Here is a 24512-nt window from a genome sequence, read left to right as displayed (position 1 = left end):
TAGACCATGTATCCTGCACTATGGATCCCAACATATAGAAGTACAATTTGCACCAGTTAATTATCTGATCTTGCAGATAGATTATGTATATTTATTCATGATAAAGAATTATTAAGCAAAATTGTAAGTCATAGCTTTGTTATGAGTCTCCACTGCCATGCTTTGCTAACCTGAAAAAAAAAAACAGAGCCGAACAAAACATTTCTATTAAAAATAATTTGCATAATTGCAAATCAGAAAGACATCCTCGCTTCCTTTTCAAAAAAGGATAGACCGTATATTCTGCAGAATAAACACATTAATCATTCAATAACGGTTCAAAAATATCAAATAAATATACCCTTTACACATTCAGGACTGCAAAAGGTACCACACTTGGTTTGTAATGGGCTTAAAAAAAAAACCCATAAATAAATAATAAAATGATTGAAAACATTAATAAGAGATTGATGAAAAGACCTGTATAATTCTCCCACAAGTGTATGATCTATGGAAAATGAAAGACAGTTCATTTTCTCCACAAATTATTTATGCAGATGACACCACTCAATTGCGTTTATACTAATGAGGTCATTAGGCTGCTTATAGATAATCCCATGTTGGCAGATTTTTCTATATTGAACATAGGCAATTAGAATATACGGCAGAGCATTAGACTTTGATGTCATTACCCACTTATCTCTTTCTAGTATATAGCCTGGCTAAAAAAATAAAGCACGCCGTTGTAAAGATGACTCAGTAAAATGACTTATTGGTAGCTAGATTTGTTCACTCAATGCTAAATTGATTTCAATGCATGGCCCCTGTAGCATAAATAGAATTGCACATAAGCAGTATATACTTGCAAGCATTAGATGTATACAAGACCTGATAAAAAAAAAATTTTGGGGAGTAATTTCAAATGATGTTCAAGAGTAATATAAAGAATCCAGAAATGCTGTTCTGAGTTTTTCTTTCTGAAATTGATGCACCTAAAACATGAGAATTTGGTGCAAAAAAGGCAGTCAGGAGAAACATTTCTGCTATTACATCCTAGCAGTATCATGGTATATTGGCTAGACTCCCAGGTTCCCTGCCACTACCCATCTAGTCTTTAATGCAATGTGCAGTTTTAGGCTGAAACCTATACTGCAGATTCATACCTAAATTTTTTACACAAACCTACACTATAGAGCACGCGAATGGTAGTCCAATTGTGACATTGACTCTTAATGATACAATTGTCCTGATTCCCATTTCTGAAATAAAACAGCCTAAAATACATTTAAAAAAATGGCTACTTTAAAAATTCATTCATACCTTCAGCTGCTCGTCTACAACTCTGGTCACCTCTCCTGCCATTGATTCTAAGGTCTCTTGAATAGGGGTTGGTAAATTGTTGGCTCCAGCCCATGCTGCACCTCCGAGATGATATAAATTTGGCAAAAGCTAGAAGAGAACAGATACATATCAGTAATATAGTTGCCAATTCATTCTCAGACTAGAACCTCCCCTGTATACTTTTAAAGCTGAACTACAGATGCAAGTAGTGCAAGTATCCGTTTCTTGCAAGGCCTGTATAATGGGGAAGAGGTAGGTAGGAGAAGCAATGCAAGCAGCCAATTAGGTGTGTTGCAGTGCAAGAAAGATGCTGATAGGAGGAGAGAACAGCGTGACAGAGAGATGAGCTTATTGGTGTACTGCTTAAAGCTATGTAAATCTCAGGACTGGATGGACAGAAGTACAAATCATTTGGGCAGGTAAAACAACTCTCATATATGAATTTCGTCTGTTCACCATTAGCCGAGAGTTCAGCTTTAAGTCAGAGGGCCAGCACCGCAAAATCTTTAGAAGGTGCACTTACAGTTTTTGAATTCTTTGCATCTCGCATGATTTTCTCAGCAGACTTGACATCTTCTAAGACAAAATCAACTCCACAGTTTCGCAAGGAGTTTAGATGGTCTTGGACTTTGACACAAATTCTGTCAATCATCTAGAAATTAATAAAAGATAAAACATTGTTAGCACTACCTTGTGACTTACAGAGGCGCTGTGAAAATATAGACTCAGAGTGGTCAGTTTGCATACTCGCACTCCACTGCCTTTTTTTAACAGTATTTCTCATTGAGCCTAATGTGAGAACATTTTAGAACTAACCTCAGAAATCTAATCTAAATAAAAAATAAAAAGATCAGCTTGCTTATAGCTTTAACCTTGAAAAGCTAAGGATCGGATACAAAGTTGCATTTCTACACACCTATTATTAACCTTTCATGTTATATGGCATAGTACAGTACAATAATCTAAAAGTCTAGGTTAATGGAAACCCATTTATTGTCTCAAGTGGTTCTTGACCCTAAGATGTACCCTTTGTATCTATAGCCATGTCTGAGTACACATAACATTTAGAAAGGTTTTAGTTGCCCTGTGAGTAACATACACAATTTAATTTTCCATCATCTAAGCTGCCATGAATAGTTATGAGTACAGTGAGGACAAATGCAACCTATTTACTGGCATACAGAATACTGTACACATGGGAACATAGCTTTATATTGCAGAAATGTTCTCAGCATGCTTTACAGGCTCCCAACAAGCTCTGCACAGTCATACAAAGTCCTTATTTAATACTACATTCTTTTTCTAGAGCTGGCTTGAAATTTGGCCAGTCCAGCAGGGAATTTCGATCAGTATGTGGGCTTCCACACTCGACAGAAGTTGATTGTTTAACTACTTCCGGTCCGCGATATAGCCGAAAGACAGCTACAGCGCGGGAGGTTAAACGGCCTCCCAGAGACAGGCTCCCCGTGCGCTCCCGCGAGTGCGCATCGGGGAAAATCTGTGTCGGCCGTGTCCCTTGGACACAGCCAATCACAGATCGTGGTAAATGGCCAATCACAGCGGCCATTTACCACGTGATCGGCCCATGCAATGAGAGATGATCTCATATGTAAACATATGAGATCATCTCTCATCGCCAGCTCTCCTTCCTCACACAGAGACTGCGTGTGAGGAAGGAGCAGAGATGATCAGCCGTTCGGGGACACAGAGGAATGTAATCAGGGCACTGATCACCAGTGCCCTGATTACAACAGGAGGTAAATAAAATAATATGTGACCACCATCAGTGCCCACAGTGCCCTCCATCAGTGCCCACAATCAGTGCCCATTGTGCTGCCAGTCAGTGCCCATCAGTGCCTGCTCATCTAGGCACTGATGAGCACTGACTGGCAGCACTATGGGCACTGAGTGTGGGCACTGATGGTGCTGACCATCAGAGCCGCCCATCAGTGCTCATCAGTGCCACCCGTCAGTGTCCATCAGTGCCACCCATCAGTGTCCAGCAGTGCTGCCTCTCAGTGCCCATCAGTGCTGCCCATCAGTGCCCAGCAGTGCCACCTCTCAGTGCTGCCTATCAGTGCTCATCAGTGCCGCCTATCAGTGCCGCCTATCTGTGCTCATCAGTGCGGAATATTAGTACCTCCTCATCAGTGCCCATAAGTGCCACCTCATCAGTGCCCATCAGTGCAGCCTATCAGTGCCGCCTCATCAGCGCACATCAGTGAAGGAGAAAAATGTATTTATTTTCAAAATTTACTCGCAGAAAATAAGAAAAACTTTTTTTTTTCAAAATTTTCTGTCTTTTTTCTTTTTTTTGTAAGAAATAAAAAACCCAGAGATGATCAAATACCACCAAAAGAAACTTTTTCACAAGTTTGTGTGAAAAAAAAGATAAAAATTTCATATGGGTACAGTGTAGCATGACCGCGCAATTGTCATTCAAAGTGTGAGAGCGCTGAAAGCTAAAAATTGGTCTGGATGGGAAGGGGGTTTAAGTGTACGGTAGGCAAGTGGTTAATGGACACTTCTAAGTGCCGGTTCACACTATTGCGATGTGGGAACACTGCGAATCTACTGCATGTTCCCGCATCACATCCGCAGAACAGGCAGAACACTGCCATATGCGATACGCTGTGGGGTGTCAATTCAAAGTTAACGACACCCCCAGATCAGATCGCATATCACAGTGCGATCTGACAGTTCACACAGGAATCAGATCGCACTGGTGTGAACCACCATGCAATCCGATTCTGCTTCGGACCAAAAAAAGGGTCCTAAGCGAGTTCACTGCGATTGCGGTGCGAATTCAGCCATACAAACTGTATGGCTAAATTCGCACCGCACAGACATCACATGTGATTTTAGGAGCAGTGCGCTCCGAATCACATGCGATGTCTGTCATCGCAATAGTGTGAACAGGCACTAAAGGGACAGGTTTGGAAAATTTTCCCCTTGATCAGCACCTGCAGCCACTGATCAGGGAGGGTGCCACTGTCAGAATATATGTCCATGGATACATTGTTAAATAGTTAGTAGGGTTAAATAAAGACAATAGTCCATCCAGTTCGACCTATGTTGGTGTGTGTTTGTGTAGGAAATAATTTCCCATATCCTTGTATATTGTGTTCACTAAGATGCACGTCCAAGAGTCTTTTAAAACTATCAATACTGTGGTCAGGCTGGTACACTGATCCACATGCTGTGGAGCTGCCCCAGACTTAACGTGTTTTGGGTCGGTATCTCCTCTCTCATTTCCAGGACCCTAAAGCTTCCAGGTCCACTAACGCCTGCCCTTGCATTGTGCTCCTTGGGGATAGAGCGCACACCCCCTCATCTTAGGACTGCCTCATTCATATCTTACTGTAAGCCCGCCTAACCATCCTCCGACACTGGAAGGGTAACGATCCTCCCACACTTAATGAAGCTCTAGGTACTATACACACTCATGCCTCATATGAGCTTATGTTCTCCTCTGTTATTGATAAACATCACCAAGTGAGTAAACTGTGGGAACCATGGGCCACATATAACCCTAACGTAGTCGAATGCCTGCATCCCCCCCCCCCCACACCCCCTCTCAACTGTTCACTCCCCCTTTTTCTTTTCTACCTGATCCTACAGTTTGAAGTTATTATCCTCCTGTGACACGTAACTGTCATGTTTTTTCTTTTCTGACATGTATGCATCGCTACTGGAGCCATGGCCCCCTCTGGTTGTCGCTGTTCCGCTGTGCTCAGCCCCTCCTTTCCCTGGCCGTGTTGAGAGACTGGGGGGTGGAGGGGGGGATCTCTGTGGACCATGGGGTCCTGTGCTTCAGGTTACCTGACCAATTTGTTCTGTTCATCTTGTATATGCCCTCTGCACAACTGTTTTTGGGTTGGGTTACGCGCTGACCTGTGTGTCATGAAAGGTTTTTCTATGTTCTTCGTTCTTTTGTTTGTACCTTGGAAAACTCTAATAAAAATCTATTGAAATTAAAACTATCAATACTTTCTGCTGACACCACTGATTGTGGAAGAGAGTTCAACTGCTTCTTCTCCAATCTCATTGTGTGGCCCCTTGGCCTCTTACACTCCCTGAGACTGAATAATTTCCAACCTGCACTAAGATATTTGTATATCGCTATCATATCTCCTCTCAAGCCTCGTTTCTCTAGGGAGAATAAATTTAGCGCTTGTATTCATTCCTTGTAATTGAGGTCCTCCAGTCCCCTTATTAATTTTGATGTCCTTCTCTGAACTCTCCCCAGTTTCAGCACATCTCTTCTGAGAACTGGTGACCAGAACTGGATGGAATACTCCAGATGTGGCAAAAACGTGGTAGATTTATTATTTTCTCCCTGGAGTAAATCCCTTTTTTAATGCATGTTAATATTCTGCTGGCTGTGCTTGCTGCAGCTTGACATTGCATGCTATGGTGGGGGATCCAGGTGAGGGGATTCCTCCATCCACCTTGCTTGTGTGGATGGAGAATTTGGGTTTGTTTCTCGTTCAGTTCACTGGCAGAAAAAAAAAAAAAAAACTGTGCCAAGTTTAAGTGTTAATTTTTAAGATGGTCACACATTTTACAATCTGATTGTTCAATCTCCTTTACTAACAAACTAGGTAGTGCTAAGAGCTAACGTTTTGCATATAAGCCGAATACATTGTTTAGAAAGGCTCCTACATTAGATAATGGATGGTAAATTTACAACACAAGGATTATAAGACTGTAAAAAAAGTGGGCAACTTTAAGTGCAGTAACCCATAATAACAAATTGAAAATCATTTGCGCACTGACTTCAGCAAGTAAACTGTAATTGGTTGCTTTAGGTTACTGTACTAATGAATTAGCAGTAAAACGAAGAAACCTTTTGAGCCGGTTCACACTACCGCGACCTCTAAGTCGCCTCATAAGAGGCGACATGTTAGCGCGACTTTCAGCGCAACTTGTGAATTATTTTAAGCTACTTATAGGATAGATGACTTTGTACGACTTTGTATTTGGCCAATCAGAATATGATGTGTTGTGACCTAATTCCAAAAGTTCTTAAAAATTTTCGTTTTTGATAGAGAGCCAATTATTGAAATAATTATTAAAAAAAAAAAAAAAGAGAGATTTCTTTGGATTTAGTGTCTGGGGGGTCTAAAACGTGTACCTGTGAAGTTTCAGCTCTGTAGCATGTCCAGAACCAGAAAAAAAAGATCCTTTCCTTAGAATTTTTATTAGCGCAGGGATGGGACTCCGCTCCTGTCACACCTGGGCGTTTTTGTTTCAGGCGTTTATTGGGCATTTTTTGTGCGTCTTTGGAGGCAGGCATGACATCTGAAATTCTGTATAGGAGTATATATATATACAAATACACACATATAGGTGTGAAAGGAGGGTAAAACCATCCCTGCAAATAATTTCATTAGCGCAGGTATAGGGTTCCGCTCCTTTCACACCAATATGTGTGAATGTGTATATATACATATATGTGTGTGTGTATATATACCCCTACACAGAAGTTCAGATGTCATGCCTGCCTCCAAAGACGTCCACAAAAAAATCCAATAAAAGCCTGTAACAAAAGTGCCCAAGTGTAAAAGGAGCGGAGCCCCATCCCTGCTCTACTAATAATTCTAAGAAAAATTATCTTTTTCTTATGGCGGTCACCCTGACATGGATGAGTTCTGTCACCCTGGCATAACAGTCAGAGTCAGTTCACCCTACACTACACTACGGTCACCCTGACACTTAACACTTAAATCGGTGCCATGAATCAGTGTCATAAATCAGTGTCCACCAGTGCCACGAATCAGTGCCACGTATCAGTGTCCACCAGTGCCACGAATCAGTGTCCACCAGTGCCACGAATCAGTGCCACGAATCAGTGTCCACCAGTGCCACGTATCAGTGTCTACAAGTGCCACGTATCAGTGCCACGAATCAGTGTCCACCAGTGCCCCGTATCAGTGCCACGTATCAGTGTCCACCAGTGCCACGTATCAGTGCCACAAATCAGTGCCACAAATCAGTGCCACAAATCAGTGCCACGTATTAGTGTCCACCAGTACCACTGCCCACCAGTGCCACTTATCTGTGTCCACCAGTGCCACTCACACAGACCAGGCAGAGATAATGGTATATAGGAACTGTAGTCATGGCTGCAATGTGGGGAATGCCTGGTTAATTTTCCTTCTTCTTCCTGGAAAGTCGGATTACAAGTCGCTTCAAATAAGATAAGGATCCGACTCCCATTGAAGTCTATTGGGACAAGTCGGATACAAGTCGCCTCAAAGTAGTACAGGACCCTTTTCTGAAGTCAGAGCAACTTCAGTAATGTCAATTAAGACGGCTCTCATTGATTTACATTGCTTTTGTTATGTCAAGCGACTTGGGACGACTTGAGGGCACACAAGTCGCCTGACAAGTCGCGGCAGTGTGAATGGACTCTTACTGTAAAAAGGCTACATTTGGTTACATTTCTCAAGAAAGGTTTGTTTATATAACAAAACAATGAGATGTATTTAGTACACTAATGAGAATGTGACTTTCGAAAGTGAATCGCTGTTCGTAAAAAAAGTTAAGCTAGGTTCACAAACTATCCAATCATGTGCTAGCAACAGTTTGTTAGTTTTACATTTCCCTCACATATGGTTGGGTATTTAAAGTGACACCAAACCTTTTTTTTTTTTTTAATTACATTTTTTTTAAATTTTAAATAAAATAAAAAGAGGTTTACATCTACCAGTTCTGTACAACGATCTAGCCTAAAGTGGTCCCATTGCCTATGGCTCCCACTGCTGCCTGAGTCTCTTATGAGACCTTGAAGGGAGAAAAGAAGCTGCTTGATCAAGCAGAGGAGACAGGTACGTTTTTAGAGGCAAGTGGGGTAGAAAAGGAAGCAAAAAGTTTTTACCTTATTGCAGGGAATGCATTAGGGCATAAAACCTTTAGAACCCCTTTAGAGTAAACACTGGTTCTCCTCCTTTACTATGATTTACTTTATAAAGTGAGAATACAAAGTGAATAGTTTCTACTTCTTTAGTAAATTAACCAAGTGTCCCAAAATGTACTCCATAGCTACACTCCAGACAGAAAGAAAGTAATATGACAGTTCTATATCTATGTTAAACATTTTTAAAAAAAACTTAAACAATTGAACTGTTCATAGAGAGGGCACCTGAAGATTGGGTCTAAAAGTGGGCTTACTTAACATTTTCAGCTATAGATTAATCACCACCCCCTTAGTACAAAAAGCAACCAACATGAAAAAACATATTGAAAGCCATTGAAGGCTTTCACCCTTAAAACCTCACAAGAAAGGATGATTTGAGGGGTAAATTAAGCACAGCGTAGGATGCCGGTTTAACAGATGTTAAAGAAGACAAGACTTTTTATTATATCCTGATCATGCTGTATTATACTGTATGTAGCAATCCTTTAGTTTTGGCCTCAGCATAATAATCTGCTGTATGTATAAACTATCATGAGATATGGGTGGTAAATCATATACTATGTATTGCAGAAAGCCATAATGTGTCACTGGATGATGGGTTTACCCTTGAATGTAATACACAATATACATTATGATCTTAAACTTAATACAACATACCGCAAAAAAAAAAAAAAAAAAAAAAAAAAAACCTAAACCGATCACCAACATATTTACATACATCTTGTTAAATTTTTTTCAATTACAATTCACAAAGAAGTGTATAGATCATACAAATTTGAAACGCCACAGGCTGAGTACATTTATAAGGTTTCTAGAAACCCTAACAGCAAAGTGTTCTCAACTTATGGCCCATGGGATGGATATATTTATACATTGTATATATTCTTTCTAACAGAAAAGAAGAGAATATAGTTTGGCCTGTTAAAGATTTAATCAACAGGGAGCAGTAAGTTTTGTAAAATACAGTGAAGAACATTTGGACAGCATGAGCCTCCATAGAAACATTCAGAAAAAAATAAAATCTTGATGAAAGCATTTGTTCTCATTCAGAGGACAAGTGATCAATTTAAAATCAAAGTGGGACTTGCTACACTACAAAACTTTGAAGAATTCCCTGTGGTCCCACTGCCTGTTTGAGGTCTGAATAAAAAACTTGGAGATGGGATGGTGATGATCCTTATTTACACACGTTTTGATGGTGCCATCCACCCTCACACTAACACCCACCTTGATATCTAGGGGCATATAGAAGCACAGTGTGCAACCAACATAATCTCACTTTCTATGCCTCGTAGATCACAGATTTGTTCACAGCCACCATTCTGGTTAAACTGCAATGGCAGGTCTAGGCACCAGTTGCACCACTGTCCCCAACCATTTTTTCTGCCTCCGCTTTTGTATCTTCACCCACTGAGCAGCCACTGATGCTGCATTCTCAGAGTCTTACAGATGTTCAGAATGAGCCTGGAGTGTACATAAACTAGGCACTAGACCTAGGAGAGAAAAATGATTGGATCTCTTTTTTGGCAAAGGGATTGTTTCATTTCTCCCAGCAGCTTTTTGGTCCCAATTCCTAGATGCATATTAGTGTGTGTACAATACCCTGCATATATCTCTATAATAAACAAGCTTAGTTATGAATAGTCATCCTGGTAGCGTCTCATTGAGCACAAGGGGTTATCTCCATGCAGTTTGTGCATGCTGAAATGCAGCGCATGCCAAAAGGCCTTTAAAAAGGTGTACCTGATAACACACATTATCCCATAGGTCATATAATATATACACACACACACTCCCTCACTTGATCTCCCGAACGGCAGGCGCTCTGAGCAGCTAGCTCAAGTGAACCCCGGTCCGGATCTATGGCAGTGAGATGCGAGTTCTGCCCCACAGATGTATATCAGTCAGACCGGGGCCCTGGTAATCGCTGGCAGGTATATGTTTGTGATGTGGAATTATTATCGTTTTTATAAATATCTGCCCTTTAGCTGGAATAATGGCTGGTAGCTTTCGGTTATGCTTGATCCGCATGATCAGAAATACTACTATTTCCTTTGCAGGTATAGTCTCACTTACTGGAACAATAGCATAATTACTATCAAATATGGTTTGTATGAACTATATTATATAGGATTCACTCTAACAGATTATGACGGGAATGCATGTTTGGTAGCCATTTTTAACAATAGTGACAGTTGGGGACCTCTGCACACGGTCAGGTCTGTCCACAAGCATAAACTCCCCTTTTCCATTGTACTTTTGAAAGTAAACATGTCTGTGATTGGTTGTGTTGACGCCACCTCCCTTGTAAAGCCCCTTTTGTTCCTCTGCGGAAAAGAAAGGCAATAGTGCATTGTACCTGTTTGATGGATATCTTCCTATTCAAACCTGTGCCTGTTCAAAGGTGGCACAACGCTCACCGAGTCTAGTTATCGCTAGCTCCAATAGCATTTTGCACATGAGCAAAGCTGGGGAATACACAGTCTGCCTATAGAGGCTAATCAATAATAATAGAGGGTGAGGGGTGTATATAGATCTGTAATTTCAGGTGCACTTATCCTTTAATGCACATTGGTGCCAAAAACAGAAGTAGCGGGAGCTACACTCTGCAACAGAAGAACACCTCCAGTCAGGCTATGGTTTGGAATGGAGACTTTTTAAGATTATTATTATCCACATCAGGCTGCATAGCAGATTATAGAAAATATTGGGAGACATTCTTATCCAGGAAGGTGCGCATGGGGCTCACTTGGACTTTGCAACATGACAATGATTTAAAGCAAAAGGTTAAGTCAGCCCTTCAGTGGCTGCAGCGGAAATAAAAATCAAGCTGAGGTGACTTCAACAGCATTGAGACAATTTTGGGAGCAATCAAATACACAGTTCATACTAGACAAGCAAAGAATTTGTGGTGCTTTTTGCCAAAATGAATGGGCAGCCTTGTGTCATGAAAAAAGGGCCTCAGTCACAACTATCATAAAATATTGCAAGTGGTTATGGACAAAAATGCAACAAACAGACCCCAATGTGCTCAACCATAGAATGGGCCAGCAGTTATATGTGGTAGTAACATGCATCCTATTGACCAAGTCTCGTGCTGCATGCAATCCACTGAAGGAATGGAGAATAAAGCTGAGCATTTTTGGCCATTTTTGGGTGTCTGTTTTATTTTTGAGCATTTGTACAGACATTTTTATGCATTTTTATAAACATTTTCAGGCTTAGGCAATTCTTTTTTCCTTTTTTTTATTCTTGGACAATAGAACACCAGTTGTTAGGCAAAAAGACCATGAATTTTTGCACATTTTTGGGTGCTTCTTTTTAAATCTTTTTGGGCCAAAACGCATGGCTGTGCACCAAAAGAAGAGAAAAAGACAAAAGAAAAGGGGCGCACCGACCTAGTGCATTACCGCTAAAACCATTTATTAAAATGTTAAAAAAGTATACAATATACTCACAAAGCAGGTGTGATTATACACACAATACCATTGCATATACAATCTTCAAGGTAGCCAAGGTCCCATACGTGACAAAATGGCATGCAGAGTGCCGCATGGGGCTGCTATGGCTAGGCTGATGCGTTTCAGGGGCGTACCCCCTTCCTCAGAGCCAGAAAAGTTGCTGCTCAACTTTTCTGGCTCTGAGGAAGGGGGTACGCCCCTGAAACGCGTCAGCCTAGCCATAGCAGCCCCATGCGGCACTCTGCATGCCATTTTGTCACGTATGGGACCTTGGCTACCTTGGAGATTGTATATGCAATGGTGATGTGTGTATAATCACACCTGCTTTGTGAGTATATTGTATACTTTTTTAACATTTTAATAAATGGTTTTAGCGGTAATGCACTAGGTCGGTGCGCCCCTTTTCTTTTGTCTTTTTCTCTCAGTTGATTCTGGATACCCTTGATCCTGAGGGGGCAGCAAGACCATTGGCCCTTTTTTTCCATCCAAGTCTGAAGTGCATCTCTCTTCCCTTCATCACATTCTACTTGAGCGCAGGAGATTTGCTTTACTACTTGTGCACCAAAAGAAGCCCATGTACTTTTTCAAATTATTAGCTTTAAGTGAAACTATGTTCAGGTGTGAATGGGCATCATTGAAAATAACAGAAATCCTAAGGTTGAGCGTTAAATTGTTTCTGGTAAAGCTTCAAATTGCTCAGGTGTGAATAGGGCCGAATAGATCTGAATCACATACAAAATAAATGTGTTTGGTCTGAGCGCTAATACTTTCTTAAAAATTGCCCGCAGACATATTCTGCCATGTAAACTGATGATTACAACTGTACATACCAAGTTTTTGAAGAAATGCCAAACCTTCCACACACATGAATGGTCACAGAAAAAAGGTTCCTTATTTAATATACGTGTCATGTACACAGCAAAGAAAATGACATGTTCAGTTTATGGAATGCTCTTATTTTTTTTCAATAAAGCCGCCCACCTGCTGTGTAGTGCTGGTTACAATACTCTGCTGCAATCTATAGGCCTGTTCCTGAAGGTATTTCCTTGTCTCATGATTCCTCAGCAAATAGTTTTCAATCTTGAAAGAAAAATGCACAAAGAGAGTCTATTATTACAAGAGCAGACAGAAAATATACTCTGACAAGAAACATATTGCTCAGTTCATTGCATTTAACAGTGAAAGGAAGGACTCAATTGTTTATGAAGAAAAAAATAAAAAAAAAGGTTTGCTGTGCTACTGGGGCACTTAAACAGCGTTTAATGACAGTACATTGATTTCTTCATTAACATTAACAAACCATCTCAGCGGCTAATGAAATTCAAGTGTAAAGGTTCTCACAGACAACATTACATCCCGAGCAGAGCACTTAATAATGAAACCTTTGGTTTCCATTCACCATTCTCCGTTGACCAAGAATAAATAATAAATAACACAACTGTCGCATCTAAACCTCTTCAAGTAAGAACTAAAAAAAAAAAAAAAAAAAAAAGCAAAAAACCCACTTTAAAAATATAAAAAAAAAAAAAGAAGAAAAATGTACATGGCATATGAATCTATGCTGCACACAGCCATAAAAAGCATGCAATATAAGCCCCAATAAAGTCTTTTTATAATATTGTTGTTTGATTCAAATATAAAGAGCTGTCCTTTCCACAACTTCTACAAAGCCTGGAAAAACAAATACCTTCACATTTTCCCTATGTGCTGGCATGCTAGCCTTGTTATATATATATATTTTTTTAAACGGCTAATTTAAGATGGCAAGGCAAAGTTCAGTAATCAATAGCATGCAATCAGCTGCTATCAGTCTGAAGAATAGAAAATGACTGATGATTATTCTATGTGGTTTACTGAATTTCGCACATTTGCCCTTTATTATTATGTAAGCCTGATAACACAAAGGGAGGAGGTGAATAGAACCAAGAGCAATCAAATATAAAATCTCATTCTTTTCCTTGACTGACTGGCTCTTACGTTATTTAAAGTCCAAGGTATTTTAGGTGATTTATAATTAGCCTACACTATCCAAAGGAAAATATGGAATTACAGTAATGACCAGTATACTTAAATCACATACAATATTCTTTCAACGATAATTTTGCCATTTTTTACTGAATGTTATATATGTGTAAATGAGCTTTAGACATTCCTATTCTCAGTCAAACAGGGGCATCTATGACAGGTATGAACCTATTATGAAAAAACTTGCACTCTGTCAGTACTGATCGCTCCTAACAGAAGAAAGACCCTATACTCACCGTATGAAAGGTTTAGCTTAAGCCTGGGTTCACACTTGTGCAGTGCGGGAAATCGCATGTGATTCGGATAGGAATCGCTCTACATTGCTATTCAAATCACATGCAATTCTTGTGCGATTTGAGCCTGTTCAATTTGTATGGGCTCAATTCACACCAAACAAAAAAGGTGTAGGCATCTTTTTTTGCCGCCCTGGAATAGGATTGCATGCGTGTGAACACCCATGCGATCTGATTCTTGTAATTGCACTGCGTTTTGCAATCTGTTTTGGAGTGTCATTTATTTTAACATCGACACCAGTGGCAGATCACATGAACAGAGAGCGATTTCAGTGCGGGAAACACTTGGGATTCGCTGCGTTTCCCGCACCGCAAATACGTGCACAGGGGCTGAGTAACAGAAATACATTTTTAGGAAAAATAAAGGTTATAAGCTCAGGGCATTCAATAGAGGTGTACAAGGCATGGGCTGCCCTGCTGACATGATTGGGCCCAGGGCAGCCTGTGGGCAACCTCAGTGCAACATCATAAAGGACTATCCGGCAACATTATAGTCTCTGGAGTTTCCACCAGGGATCCTGCTGGAAACTTCAGGGAAGAATGAGAAACTCTGGGTCCCATTTACCAGCCACTGATTGGAGGTTGAGGGTATGTTACATACACCTGACCCCTGCACTATTTACTTTACACACACCTGACCGCTGCGTGTTACTCACTCCTGATCCTTACACTCTGTGCATTACACAAATCTGACACTTGAGGGGAAAGCCCTGACAGGTAGCTGTATGGAGCCAAATGATTGCCAATAGTGGCTCTTCTGAAAATACTTATAGCAAGAAATAAGGTCTAACTTTGCTGAAGTCAGACTACTGCAAGATGAATTCCGGTCAGTTGCCATATTGTGCCTAAAAGTAAGCACTTAAGCAGAACTAAAGGCAAAACTGTTATTTTTTTATTTTGAATAGAGTAAGGGCTCTTTCCCACGGGCGTTCCGTATGTCCGTTTTTCATCCCATCCGTTTGCGGATGAAAAACGGACATAATGTATCTCTATGTAAATACGGATGTCAGCAGATGATCATCCGCTGACATCCGTTTTTCGTCCGTTCCGTTCAGTTCAGTTTTTTGGAACGGAAGAGAAACCTATTTTTTCTTCCGTTCAAAAAGCGGAACGGACGCAAAAACGGATGTCAGTGGTGTCATCTGCTGACATCCGTATTTACATAGACATGCATCATGTCCATTTTTCATCCGCAAACGGATGGGATGAAAAACGGACAGACGGACCGGATGACAAAGTGTCATACGTGTCTGTTTCAAAAACAAAAAAAAGGACCTGATCGGGCAAAAAAAAAAAACTGAACGCCCGTGTGAAAGAGCCCTAAGGAAGGCTTATAACGCGTGTCCATCTGTGTCCCATTGGGGAGATTTCCCTTCACTTCCTGTCCCATAACTGAATTGAGAGGAAATCCTTTTAAAGTGAGGGAATCCTGGCTATCACCAGGGTCACCAATATTATTGCCCTTATTGGAAATGTCCCCTTTATTCCTGTTCTGGTGACAAACCAAAATTTGGGATTTTCCTTTACTTTCACGGAGAACAGTAAATATTACAAATAGAGAAGTTAAATCTCCCTAATTGGTATAAAGACAGCAATAAAAACTGACAGGTGTTCTAATCCATCTCCACTCTACCCAAAATTAAAAAAAAAAGTTTTACCTTTAGTTATACTTTAGGACAATGTCACACTGACAATTGTGTCACTGGTACCAGCTCTCTAGCAACCTTCTTCTATAAAGTCTCTCCTTCCCTGGGTAAATGTGCCAGATGTTGCTGCTCCTTCACTAGCAATGATAATTCTTCAGTATTTCAGCCATAGAGGAAGTCATACCCATTGGGTAAAGTGGCAGCTGCACCATAACAAATCTGTCCCTGGCAAAGTGTTGCCAGAGGCAGAATCACCAGTGTGACACAGGTGGGAAGAAGAATCTGCATTCTTTGAGTAAGACCAACTAAAATCCCCACCTTTTGCAGAAATTCTATAAATGCATCTGTACTGTAAAAATCAAAAATCTGCATTTATTAAATTTTTTTGCATTTGAGCCTGCAAAGCATTGCAACCGTGATCAATGGATCGCAGGTGCAATGCTTTGGCTCTTGCAGACTATCCATTCAGCTCATGTCTGTACTGAGGTACGAACCTAAAGCTATAAAGCTAGAAGAAATAACAATGGACTACAAGAACAATGGCATCACTGCATTCGTGTAACATAGAGAATAAAAGTCCCTCGCAGTTTTTTCATTCACAATTTTCTGTAAATGAATGACACAGCTGTGTGGGTGGAGCCATGCCAAATTCAAATTTGACAGGAGCTGACAGGGAGAAGAACCTCTTGGTTCGGTTAGTGGGGGGATAGTTTGAGGGTGCGGAGCTGTGCTTGCTAACCATGTTTCATGTTACAACCGAAAGGTAGTATTAGCTTTAAAAACACAAACAAGGATTTGATTCTTTTGCCCCTGAAACCAACACTTATTGCAGTCCGTGGACCTATGAATAAAACTCAAACTCAAAAATATTTAAAGTATGAAGGTACTGGGGGCAGTGTGAGCGGTTTGATGTTTTTTAAAGACAGTAAGCCGAAAGACAACATTAATAATAGTGGGCTGCCATATCTGTTTACAGCAAAATAGGGGATCATTAGCAGTAGACGTATCAGATTTTCTCATTATTAGGATCTTGTATCAATTGTTAGAGTATGAGAGATAATGTGTAATTGTATCCCTGTACATGTATCAAGGGAGCATTAAATTCATGTTTCAAATTACACACTGCTTTTATACAGTTTGCTTTTTGATGGTATCTAGCAACACTTATATTTGCAGATTCAAATTGAGGGCTAAGCTACTGTTTCTGACTGTATAACACTGCAAATCCACGTAGATATTAAAAACACAATTTCATCCAGTTATGTCTTAATTAAAAAAAAAAAATAGAATACTGTGCAAAGGTCTTAGGCAGGTGTAAATTAAGAATGCTTTCAGAAATAGAAGTGTTAATAGTTTATTTTTTATCAATTAACAAAATATAAGTAAATGAACAAATCCAAATCAATATTTGGTGCGACCACCCTTTGTCCTCAAAACAGTTTAAATTATTAAATTCCTCTAGGTACACTTGCACACAGTTTGTGAAAGAGCTTAGTAGGTAGGTTGTTCCAAACATCTTGGAGAACTAACCACATATTTTCTGTGGATGCAGGCTGCCTCGAATCCTTATGCCTCTTCATGTAATCCCAGACTGACATGATGTTGAGATCAGAGCTCCGTGAGAGCAAAACCATCACTTCCAGGATGACTTGTTCTTCTTTCCACTGAAGATTGCTCCTAATGACATTGGCTGTATGTTTGGGGTCATTCTCCTGCTGCACAATATATTTGGGCCCAATCATATGCTTCCGTGATGGTATGGCATGATGGAGATTTGGGTCAGGATCAATTGTATCCTCAATGCTATGTCCAACTCCATTTGCAGAAATGCAGCCCAAAACTTGCAAGGAACCTCCACCATGCTTCACTGTTGCCTGAAGACACTCATTGTACCATTGTCCAGCCCTTCGAAAAACATACTGCCTCCTGCTAAAGCCAAACAGTTACAATTTTGACTCATCAGTGCAGAGCACCTGCTGCCATTTTTCTGCACCATAGTTGAATTGCTTAGCCTTGTTCCCATGTCCTATGCACTTTTTTTATCAATTAACAAAATGAAAAGCAAATTAACTATTAACACCTTTATTTCTGAAAGCATTCCTAATTTTCTGCATCTTTTCATACCTGCCCAAAATGTTTGCATACTACTGTATTTCTACACACAGTTTTCCCAAATGCAGAGGTTTTGCATTCCGGAAATATGTAGGAAGTGCATGTGTGGGTAAACCTTGATGCAAACAAGCATCTATGCTTCTAAAAGTATGGCCCCCTACAGCCAGTCATTCACTAGAAAGGCAGGCTGTACCACAGCACACGAGGCCCCTTAGGTTCAGGAAAGGTCGAGAGATTTACGCCAAGCTTAAAAAAAGCCTAATATAGTGCATGAACTCTTAGACGAGATTACAGTTTAGAAGCCAGTCTCGCAGACAGGCAGCAAATTCCACAGTGTTCCAAAACTTTTTACCAAAACTGTATATTCAGCAAACTACAGAAAGAATGCAGACATAGAAAAGTCATTTGTGAATTTAGAAATAAAATGAATAATCAAGTCATTAAAAAAATAAATCCTATTCTTTAGATAAAGACAGTATTTAAGTAAGAAAGCCATTTGTTACAAAGTAAACTTGGTGGATGTCTAAATACCTTTTGTAAAGCTTCTTCTGTTTTCTCTGGGTTGGTTTTCAGTGCTTGGGAAGCATCATTCATAGGTATAGGCATAAATCGCAGGGTGTAGTTCCTATAACACAAAGCCCTTATATTTATCAAGGAGAAAAAGACACTTGCACTTGAACAGCCCTACAATACCAAGTTAGCAGAATGAGTCACCTCTAGATTTTGGAGAGCTGTCTGGTCTGCATTTAGCACTTTGTATGTGGCAGAGGTTTAAATAATATTGCACAGAGCAACGCCTTTTTTTTTTTTTCAATAGAGCAATATAATTACAATGGCATGAAGCATACTGTACAAGCTAGATGTGACTCTACTGTTCCACTGTCCAGATACAGAAAAGAAAATCCTCCTTACTAGATTTGCATTGTGAAATGAAGCAGTAAAGCAAAACTACTGTACAGCGCTGCAAAGCGGGAAGCAGAATCTGCGTATGTTATAAGCAAAGATGGCTTCCCCCATGTACATAAATTAAAATTATACATATGTAGCACTGCCCCCTAGAGGACTGCTGGTGAGTGACACTTTTGGATTCCCCTGGGTTACCCGTAGCAAGTGCATGCAGAGCACTTTACGTTCTTGGCTCAGTCAATGATCAGTCGAGGGGTAGATGTTGTTGTTGTTTCTTATTTTATATTGGGATGGGAGAAGGGATGAGTGGGATACTCTAACCTTGAACTATTTCACAAATTCGGAGAACTTCTAACTTGAGAATGCGGCAAGGCAGCTACTTCATCCTACCACTTGAATGAAGCGGAGGTAAATGTTCCGGTTTGTATTTCTCTTCAGGGTACTCCCCCAGTACCCCCTTTCTCTATACCGGTTGACACCAGTCCACTAACTACACTCTCCAGAGTGGTCCCTTTCCTGGGGAGACCCCTGGGCAAGATCCTCTGTACTCACGATACTGCTTTCCAGATTCTCGTAGTGCCCCAACTCCTCATCCAGCTCTCCTGGACCTCTGGGTTCAGCTTCACACTGTAGGTGCACCAGGCCGACTGCCTGTGACCGTCACCAACTGCTGCAGAAGAGGAGGCAGCCGCCATCCTCCATCTGGGACTTTGCTTCCTCCCAAAGACCTCTACCTCACATGCCCTTGCCTTTTTATACTCCGCCCCACAATGCACTGAGACACAGTCGGTGCTAATCACAGGGGCTGTATCAAAAGCCTGCGTTGTCATTGGCCAGGTTTCCTCCACTATCCAATGTGCCTCCCCATTGGATCAGCTGGGGATACTACCTTAGACCAGATGAATCACACACTGGGCACCCTGAGCAGACCTAACTCACAGATCCTGCTCCCTGTTAAGCAGAGCTTTAATATAGAATTTACCTGCTGCTCCTCTGATAGGCAGACAGAGCCAAAACTATATTCACTCTCTAGCACCTACCTAGGAGGGTGCTACACATAGAATCAAGGTTGTTTTTTTTTTTTTTTCTTCACACACATGAATAAGATGGTTTATATAAAGATGATCTTTTTATGTATGTAGATCTAAGAAGTACATCCTCATAGCACATTACAGAAAAACCTTTAATGTGTAAAATTATTTTACTTTGTTTTTTATTTGTGTGCTAAATTGTATTTCTTGCAGCATTGAATAAATATATACATACTCACTACCAATTATTTCATCAGCATACCAATATATCCGGCCTAGAACACTGGTCTTTTCAGTCAGTGGGTTTACTTGTAGAAGTTACACAAAGCACTGCATTGAAATGTTATTCTGACAGGAATTTTCTCATCTAAGCCAAATCACGCACACTAACGTCTAGGAGAGTGTCACAGTGAAGACAGGAATTCAGAGAAAAAAAAAAAAAAAACACATTACAAAAAAGAAGACCTTGCTAAGCACGGTTTGTACCAAAATATCCATACAACATAAACCCATTATGACATTAGAGAAGCTATGCTTTCTTGTAGGACAAATCCACTTTCAGCGTGTCCAGATGCATGTAACCACCATCCGAACATTTATACTTTAAAGAAGAGATCCTCAAACTACGGCCTTCCAGCTGTTGCAGAACTAAAAATCCCATGAGGCATTGTAAATCTCTGACATTCACAGACATGACTAGGCATGATGGGAATTGTAGTTCCTGAACAACCGGAGGGCCAAAGTTTGATGACCCCTGCTTTAAAGCATAATTAAACACAAAACATTTTTTTTAGTTTTGACAGAGTGGACAGGGATTAGAATCCCTGGAAGTTTTTTTTTTTTTTTTTTTTTTTTTGCGGTTTCAGCTTCCTTTAGGGAGATTCATCCTCTCTATTTGTCATGGTTACCGTTATCATTGAATGTTAAAGAATCCAAAAATATGTGGTTCTCCCCAGAAAAGGAACACACTAGTTCTGGTGACCCTGGTAACAACCAAGAATTTCCTCATTTTGGAGGGATTTCCTCCCACTTCTTGTTTGGTAATGGACAGGAAGTGAAGGGAAATTTCCCCAGTTGGATACGGCTGTAAGCCTCCCCTACTCTGTCCAAAAAAAAAAAAAAAGTTTTGCATTTAGTTCTACTTGAATTTTTCCAATATGTGGCCTCTCCCTGTCCACAGCATATCACAGCTAAGCAGCTCAAACAGGTAACAAGGCTCACCTGTATGACCTGTATGATATAGAAGGGGAAACCTTTGTATGTAAACTGTGCTGTCAATCAAGCATCATCTAATGGAGAGGGTGGGTATGGATCCAAAAATCTTTGTCAGATAAAGCTTTCACACTTATTAGATACATTAACCCACCATACTTGTATTATTGATAGCACTCTATGGTGCAAGTAGCTTTTTTGTTGTCCATTCTGGTGCAATGGCAGCCCTTTAAATGAATAGACTAACCTAGCACAACACACATTAACACACTGCACTAAAACGCAAGGATTTAATACATATAGTGAATTCTCTATTAAATATTTTTGTATATTAAGGCACAGAACACTTGAAATCCAGTATCCAAATAAAATTGTCTTTGACTGGTATAGGCTACAGCATATCATTGCTTCATGCACCATATAATTCTCCGGTCTAATGGAGACTATTAAAATCCATGTATAGCCAAAAGTTTTTTTCTCCTCATTATGTATTAGTGATTTGGTTTTACCCCCAATTCTTTTCTGTCCGTGCTCTGCTGATGCGATTTCTTTAACTTACTGTTCCAGAGACACAACAGGAAGTAAGAGAAAATCTCTATAAAATAAAGACAAATCCCCTCTTAGCTGTCACCAGAAAAGGTGTGCCAATAGGAAGATTAACCCCCTCCTCTTTTTCTGGTGACAACTGTTACATTTTGGAGTTCTCATCACTTTTTGGATGACAGGGGTCTCAAAGACAATTAGAGAAGAGGGAATCTATTGAAATTACAGACAACAATTATAACCTGAAAGGAGTTTTAATACTTTTCTTCTCTATCCAAAACTAAGGAAAAACATGTTGGCTATATGTATACACTACTTCGAAATGAAAATGATCACATAACAGAATAATTTTGCAAAGCAGACCAAAAAGTGAACTAAAGTAATGCATACAACCAGTCAACAGATAACCTGAGTCAAACCAGGTCCTGGATAGAGTATGCACAGAGGTTACTATCTGCATGGAGTTGGTCTAACATCCTTGCATCTGAAAAGGTTTTTCTTCAGCAACCAAAAAACAATCCTGTAGTTAAATGGCATTATCTCAAACAGAGGTTGTCTGGGTGTGTGGGGACATAAGATTGTAAGCTCCTCTAGTGGAAATCAACGGATTAATCTATGTACTCTACAAAGCACAAAAAAAAATAACGCTATTTAAATATAGGAAATCTAAAATCACGCTGCTACAGGGCAATCCACATTCCCCTTTATCATGTGGAATACTCCTAAATGAGTATGAAGAACTTGTTAGGTGTGGTAAATGAGATGTGTAAATGCACTAATTCTTTAAAAGCATGTCCATGTGAAGATTGAGAAATTGATATTTTCAAATGATTGCCAATCTGACAGTAGTATAAAACAGATAGACTTAATTAATACCATTTAAATACCAGTGTATGGAACAGCTATTTTGCTTTTTTGCAAACATCCCTCAGAAGTGTTTATTGAATACTTTTATCTATCTTGGTATAGTTGTCAGGACAAGTCTGCTGCTGCATCAACAGTTACCAACTCAGTACTGCCCAGAACCTCTGGCAGTTTCTACACCCCTAAATATAAAGCTTTAATAAACTCCGTAACAAAAATGTATTACATTGCAGCTTACCAGTTCTTAGATGTGGTGGCTACATTAGTTAAATTTTTTTAGGCTTTTTTGCCTTAATTTTCTGCTATTGATCCTGCCAGTAAATCTGTTGATATTCAACTTTCTTTAACAGTGCAAGCTGTACAGCAAAAGTGACCATTAGAGTGCTTAGACACACTATTTAACACTGACACGGGTTCTTAAAATTGTCAGGAAAATATGAAAGGAAAACTGATGCTGTAAATGCTTTAAGGGTTTGTTGGAGTTTGATTTTAATTTGTTAGTCATGTCCTTCTATAGCCACTAGTGCATCCAACACCACCCTCTCCCCAGATCGACAACGCTGCTTTACAATGGTGTCTCCGTTTCTCATCCATGCAGAGTGGAGAACATCCTAATATCTGGTAAGTAACATAAGTTTTTTTTTTCGTTCAACCCAGCGGACTGAACGAAAAAAAAAAAAATTAGGAGCTCGCTGTGCTAACTTTGCGATGTTAGTCCAGCGATCTCAGTGCTGGGCTATCGTGTTCTGATGGGGGGACTGCCCCCCCATTAGGCCAGCTTCTGTCAGATAGGCTGCTGTACACTCGATTGAGCCTGCCAATACCTGGCAATATTTGGCCAAGCCTTAAGACAGGAAGTGCAGTACTGGCAGGATCACTAGTTGGACTGGTAAGCTCAATATGATCAGTTCTGGTTTTTGGGTTTAATATCACTTTAATTACACCCTACTCCAATTTCACAGCAGAAGGCCCAGGCATTGCCATGTGAGTGACTTTTAGAAAGTTACTAAACAGATATCTGAAGGAAACTGTACACCTCTCCATGTCAAGCACGGTGCATTATAGGCGCATTTTTTTGTGCTTTCATTCATTCCCATTGAAGATGTGTTTTGCTGAAAAAAATACATCAGCGATCAAGCAAGTGCTTTTTTTTAACATACTGCAACCACACTGCACCAAAATGAAAAGATGTGAAATGGCCCTTGCTTGGAAAGCTCTGGGCAGGGCTAAAGCGAGTCTTTCAGCAGTAGGTAGTGACAGGTTATACTGTCAGTAACCTGCCACTGTTGTTAGCTTTTTAAATGTGTTTTATACACATATTCACTATAAGGAAACCTGGCATAAAATCAGAGATAAGCACAGACATGCTTTTAGTACTTTAATGAAGGCCAAAGACAGTGTAAATTTCTTTCCTGCAACAACGGAGTGCAGGAAAGAAATTTGCACGATTCCCCCATCAACACAGACAGTGCTGACAGGGAAATCTTTCCTGCAGAGACATTGATTATAGCAGCTGCTACCGATAATCACATGTAAAATCCAGCAGACTTGGTTGTACCCAAGTTGATTGACCGATCCTACTTGGAACATTCAGCCTGCCCATACATAATTTTGAGTCTCTATGGATGGCCTAAGCTGACATGAGTTTAAAATTTGTATGCTCTGGGGATGTCATCCTGATCCTGTCTTCACAACGTAGTGTCACTGACCAGGAATAAACATGCAGGGCAAGATTTTGACAAAACAGGCTGCCTGGTTTGTTATAGGTCAGTGACTCCTAATCCCACAAAAACCAGGAAGATAGCATGGGAAACTTGTATTTTAGAAAGGGAAGAAACAATGGTTCCCACATTTGTGTCCTCATAAGCTTACTTTAACCACTTAAGCCCCGGAAGATTTTACCCCCTTCCTGACCAGGGTTTTTTTTTCGATTCGGCACTGCGTGACTTTAACCGACAATTGCGCGGTCGTGCGACACTGTACCTAAACAAATTTGACGTCCTTTTTTCCCCACAAATAGAGCTTTCTTTTGGTGGTATTTGATCACCTGTGTGATTTTTTGATCATGCGCTATAATCAAAAAAAGAGCGACAATTTTGCAAAAATAACAATATTTTTCACATTTTTTTATATGAAATTCCCCAAAAAGAAAATGTAAAAATCAACATTTTTTAACA

The 24512-nt window shown here is 40.1% G+C and overlaps 1 protein-coding gene across 2 annotated transcripts in view; it reads right to left on the bottom strand.

Annotated features, from left to right (window-relative positions):
- The window catches only part of CARMIL1 (capping protein regulator and myosin 1 linker 1), a 477665-nt gene that overhangs the window by 142279 nt on the left and 310874 nt on the right, over positions 1-24512 (bottom strand). For both annotated transcript variants that reach the window (XM_082259259.1, XM_082259260.1), the window contains exons 23-26: positions 18311-18404; positions 12685-12783; positions 1844-1972; positions 1300-1428 (exon numbers count right to left, since the gene is read on the bottom strand). In XM_082259259.1, the coding sequence (XP_082115385.1) occupies positions 1300-1428; positions 1844-1972; positions 12685-12783; positions 18311-18404 (451 nt within the window). The remainder of the gene's footprint in view (positions 1-1299; positions 1429-1843; positions 1973-12684; positions 12784-18310; positions 18405-24512) is intronic.

The sequence above is a fragment of the Pelophylax lessonae genome, assembly GCF_965119305.1.
Source record: "Pelophylax lessonae genome assembly, chromosome: 5".
NCBI lineage: Eukaryota > Metazoa > Chordata > Amphibia > Anura > Ranidae > Pelophylax > Pelophylax lessonae.
The sequence above is the reverse complement of the archived record's forward strand: the minus strand, read 5'-3'. Positions and strand labels throughout refer to the sequence as shown.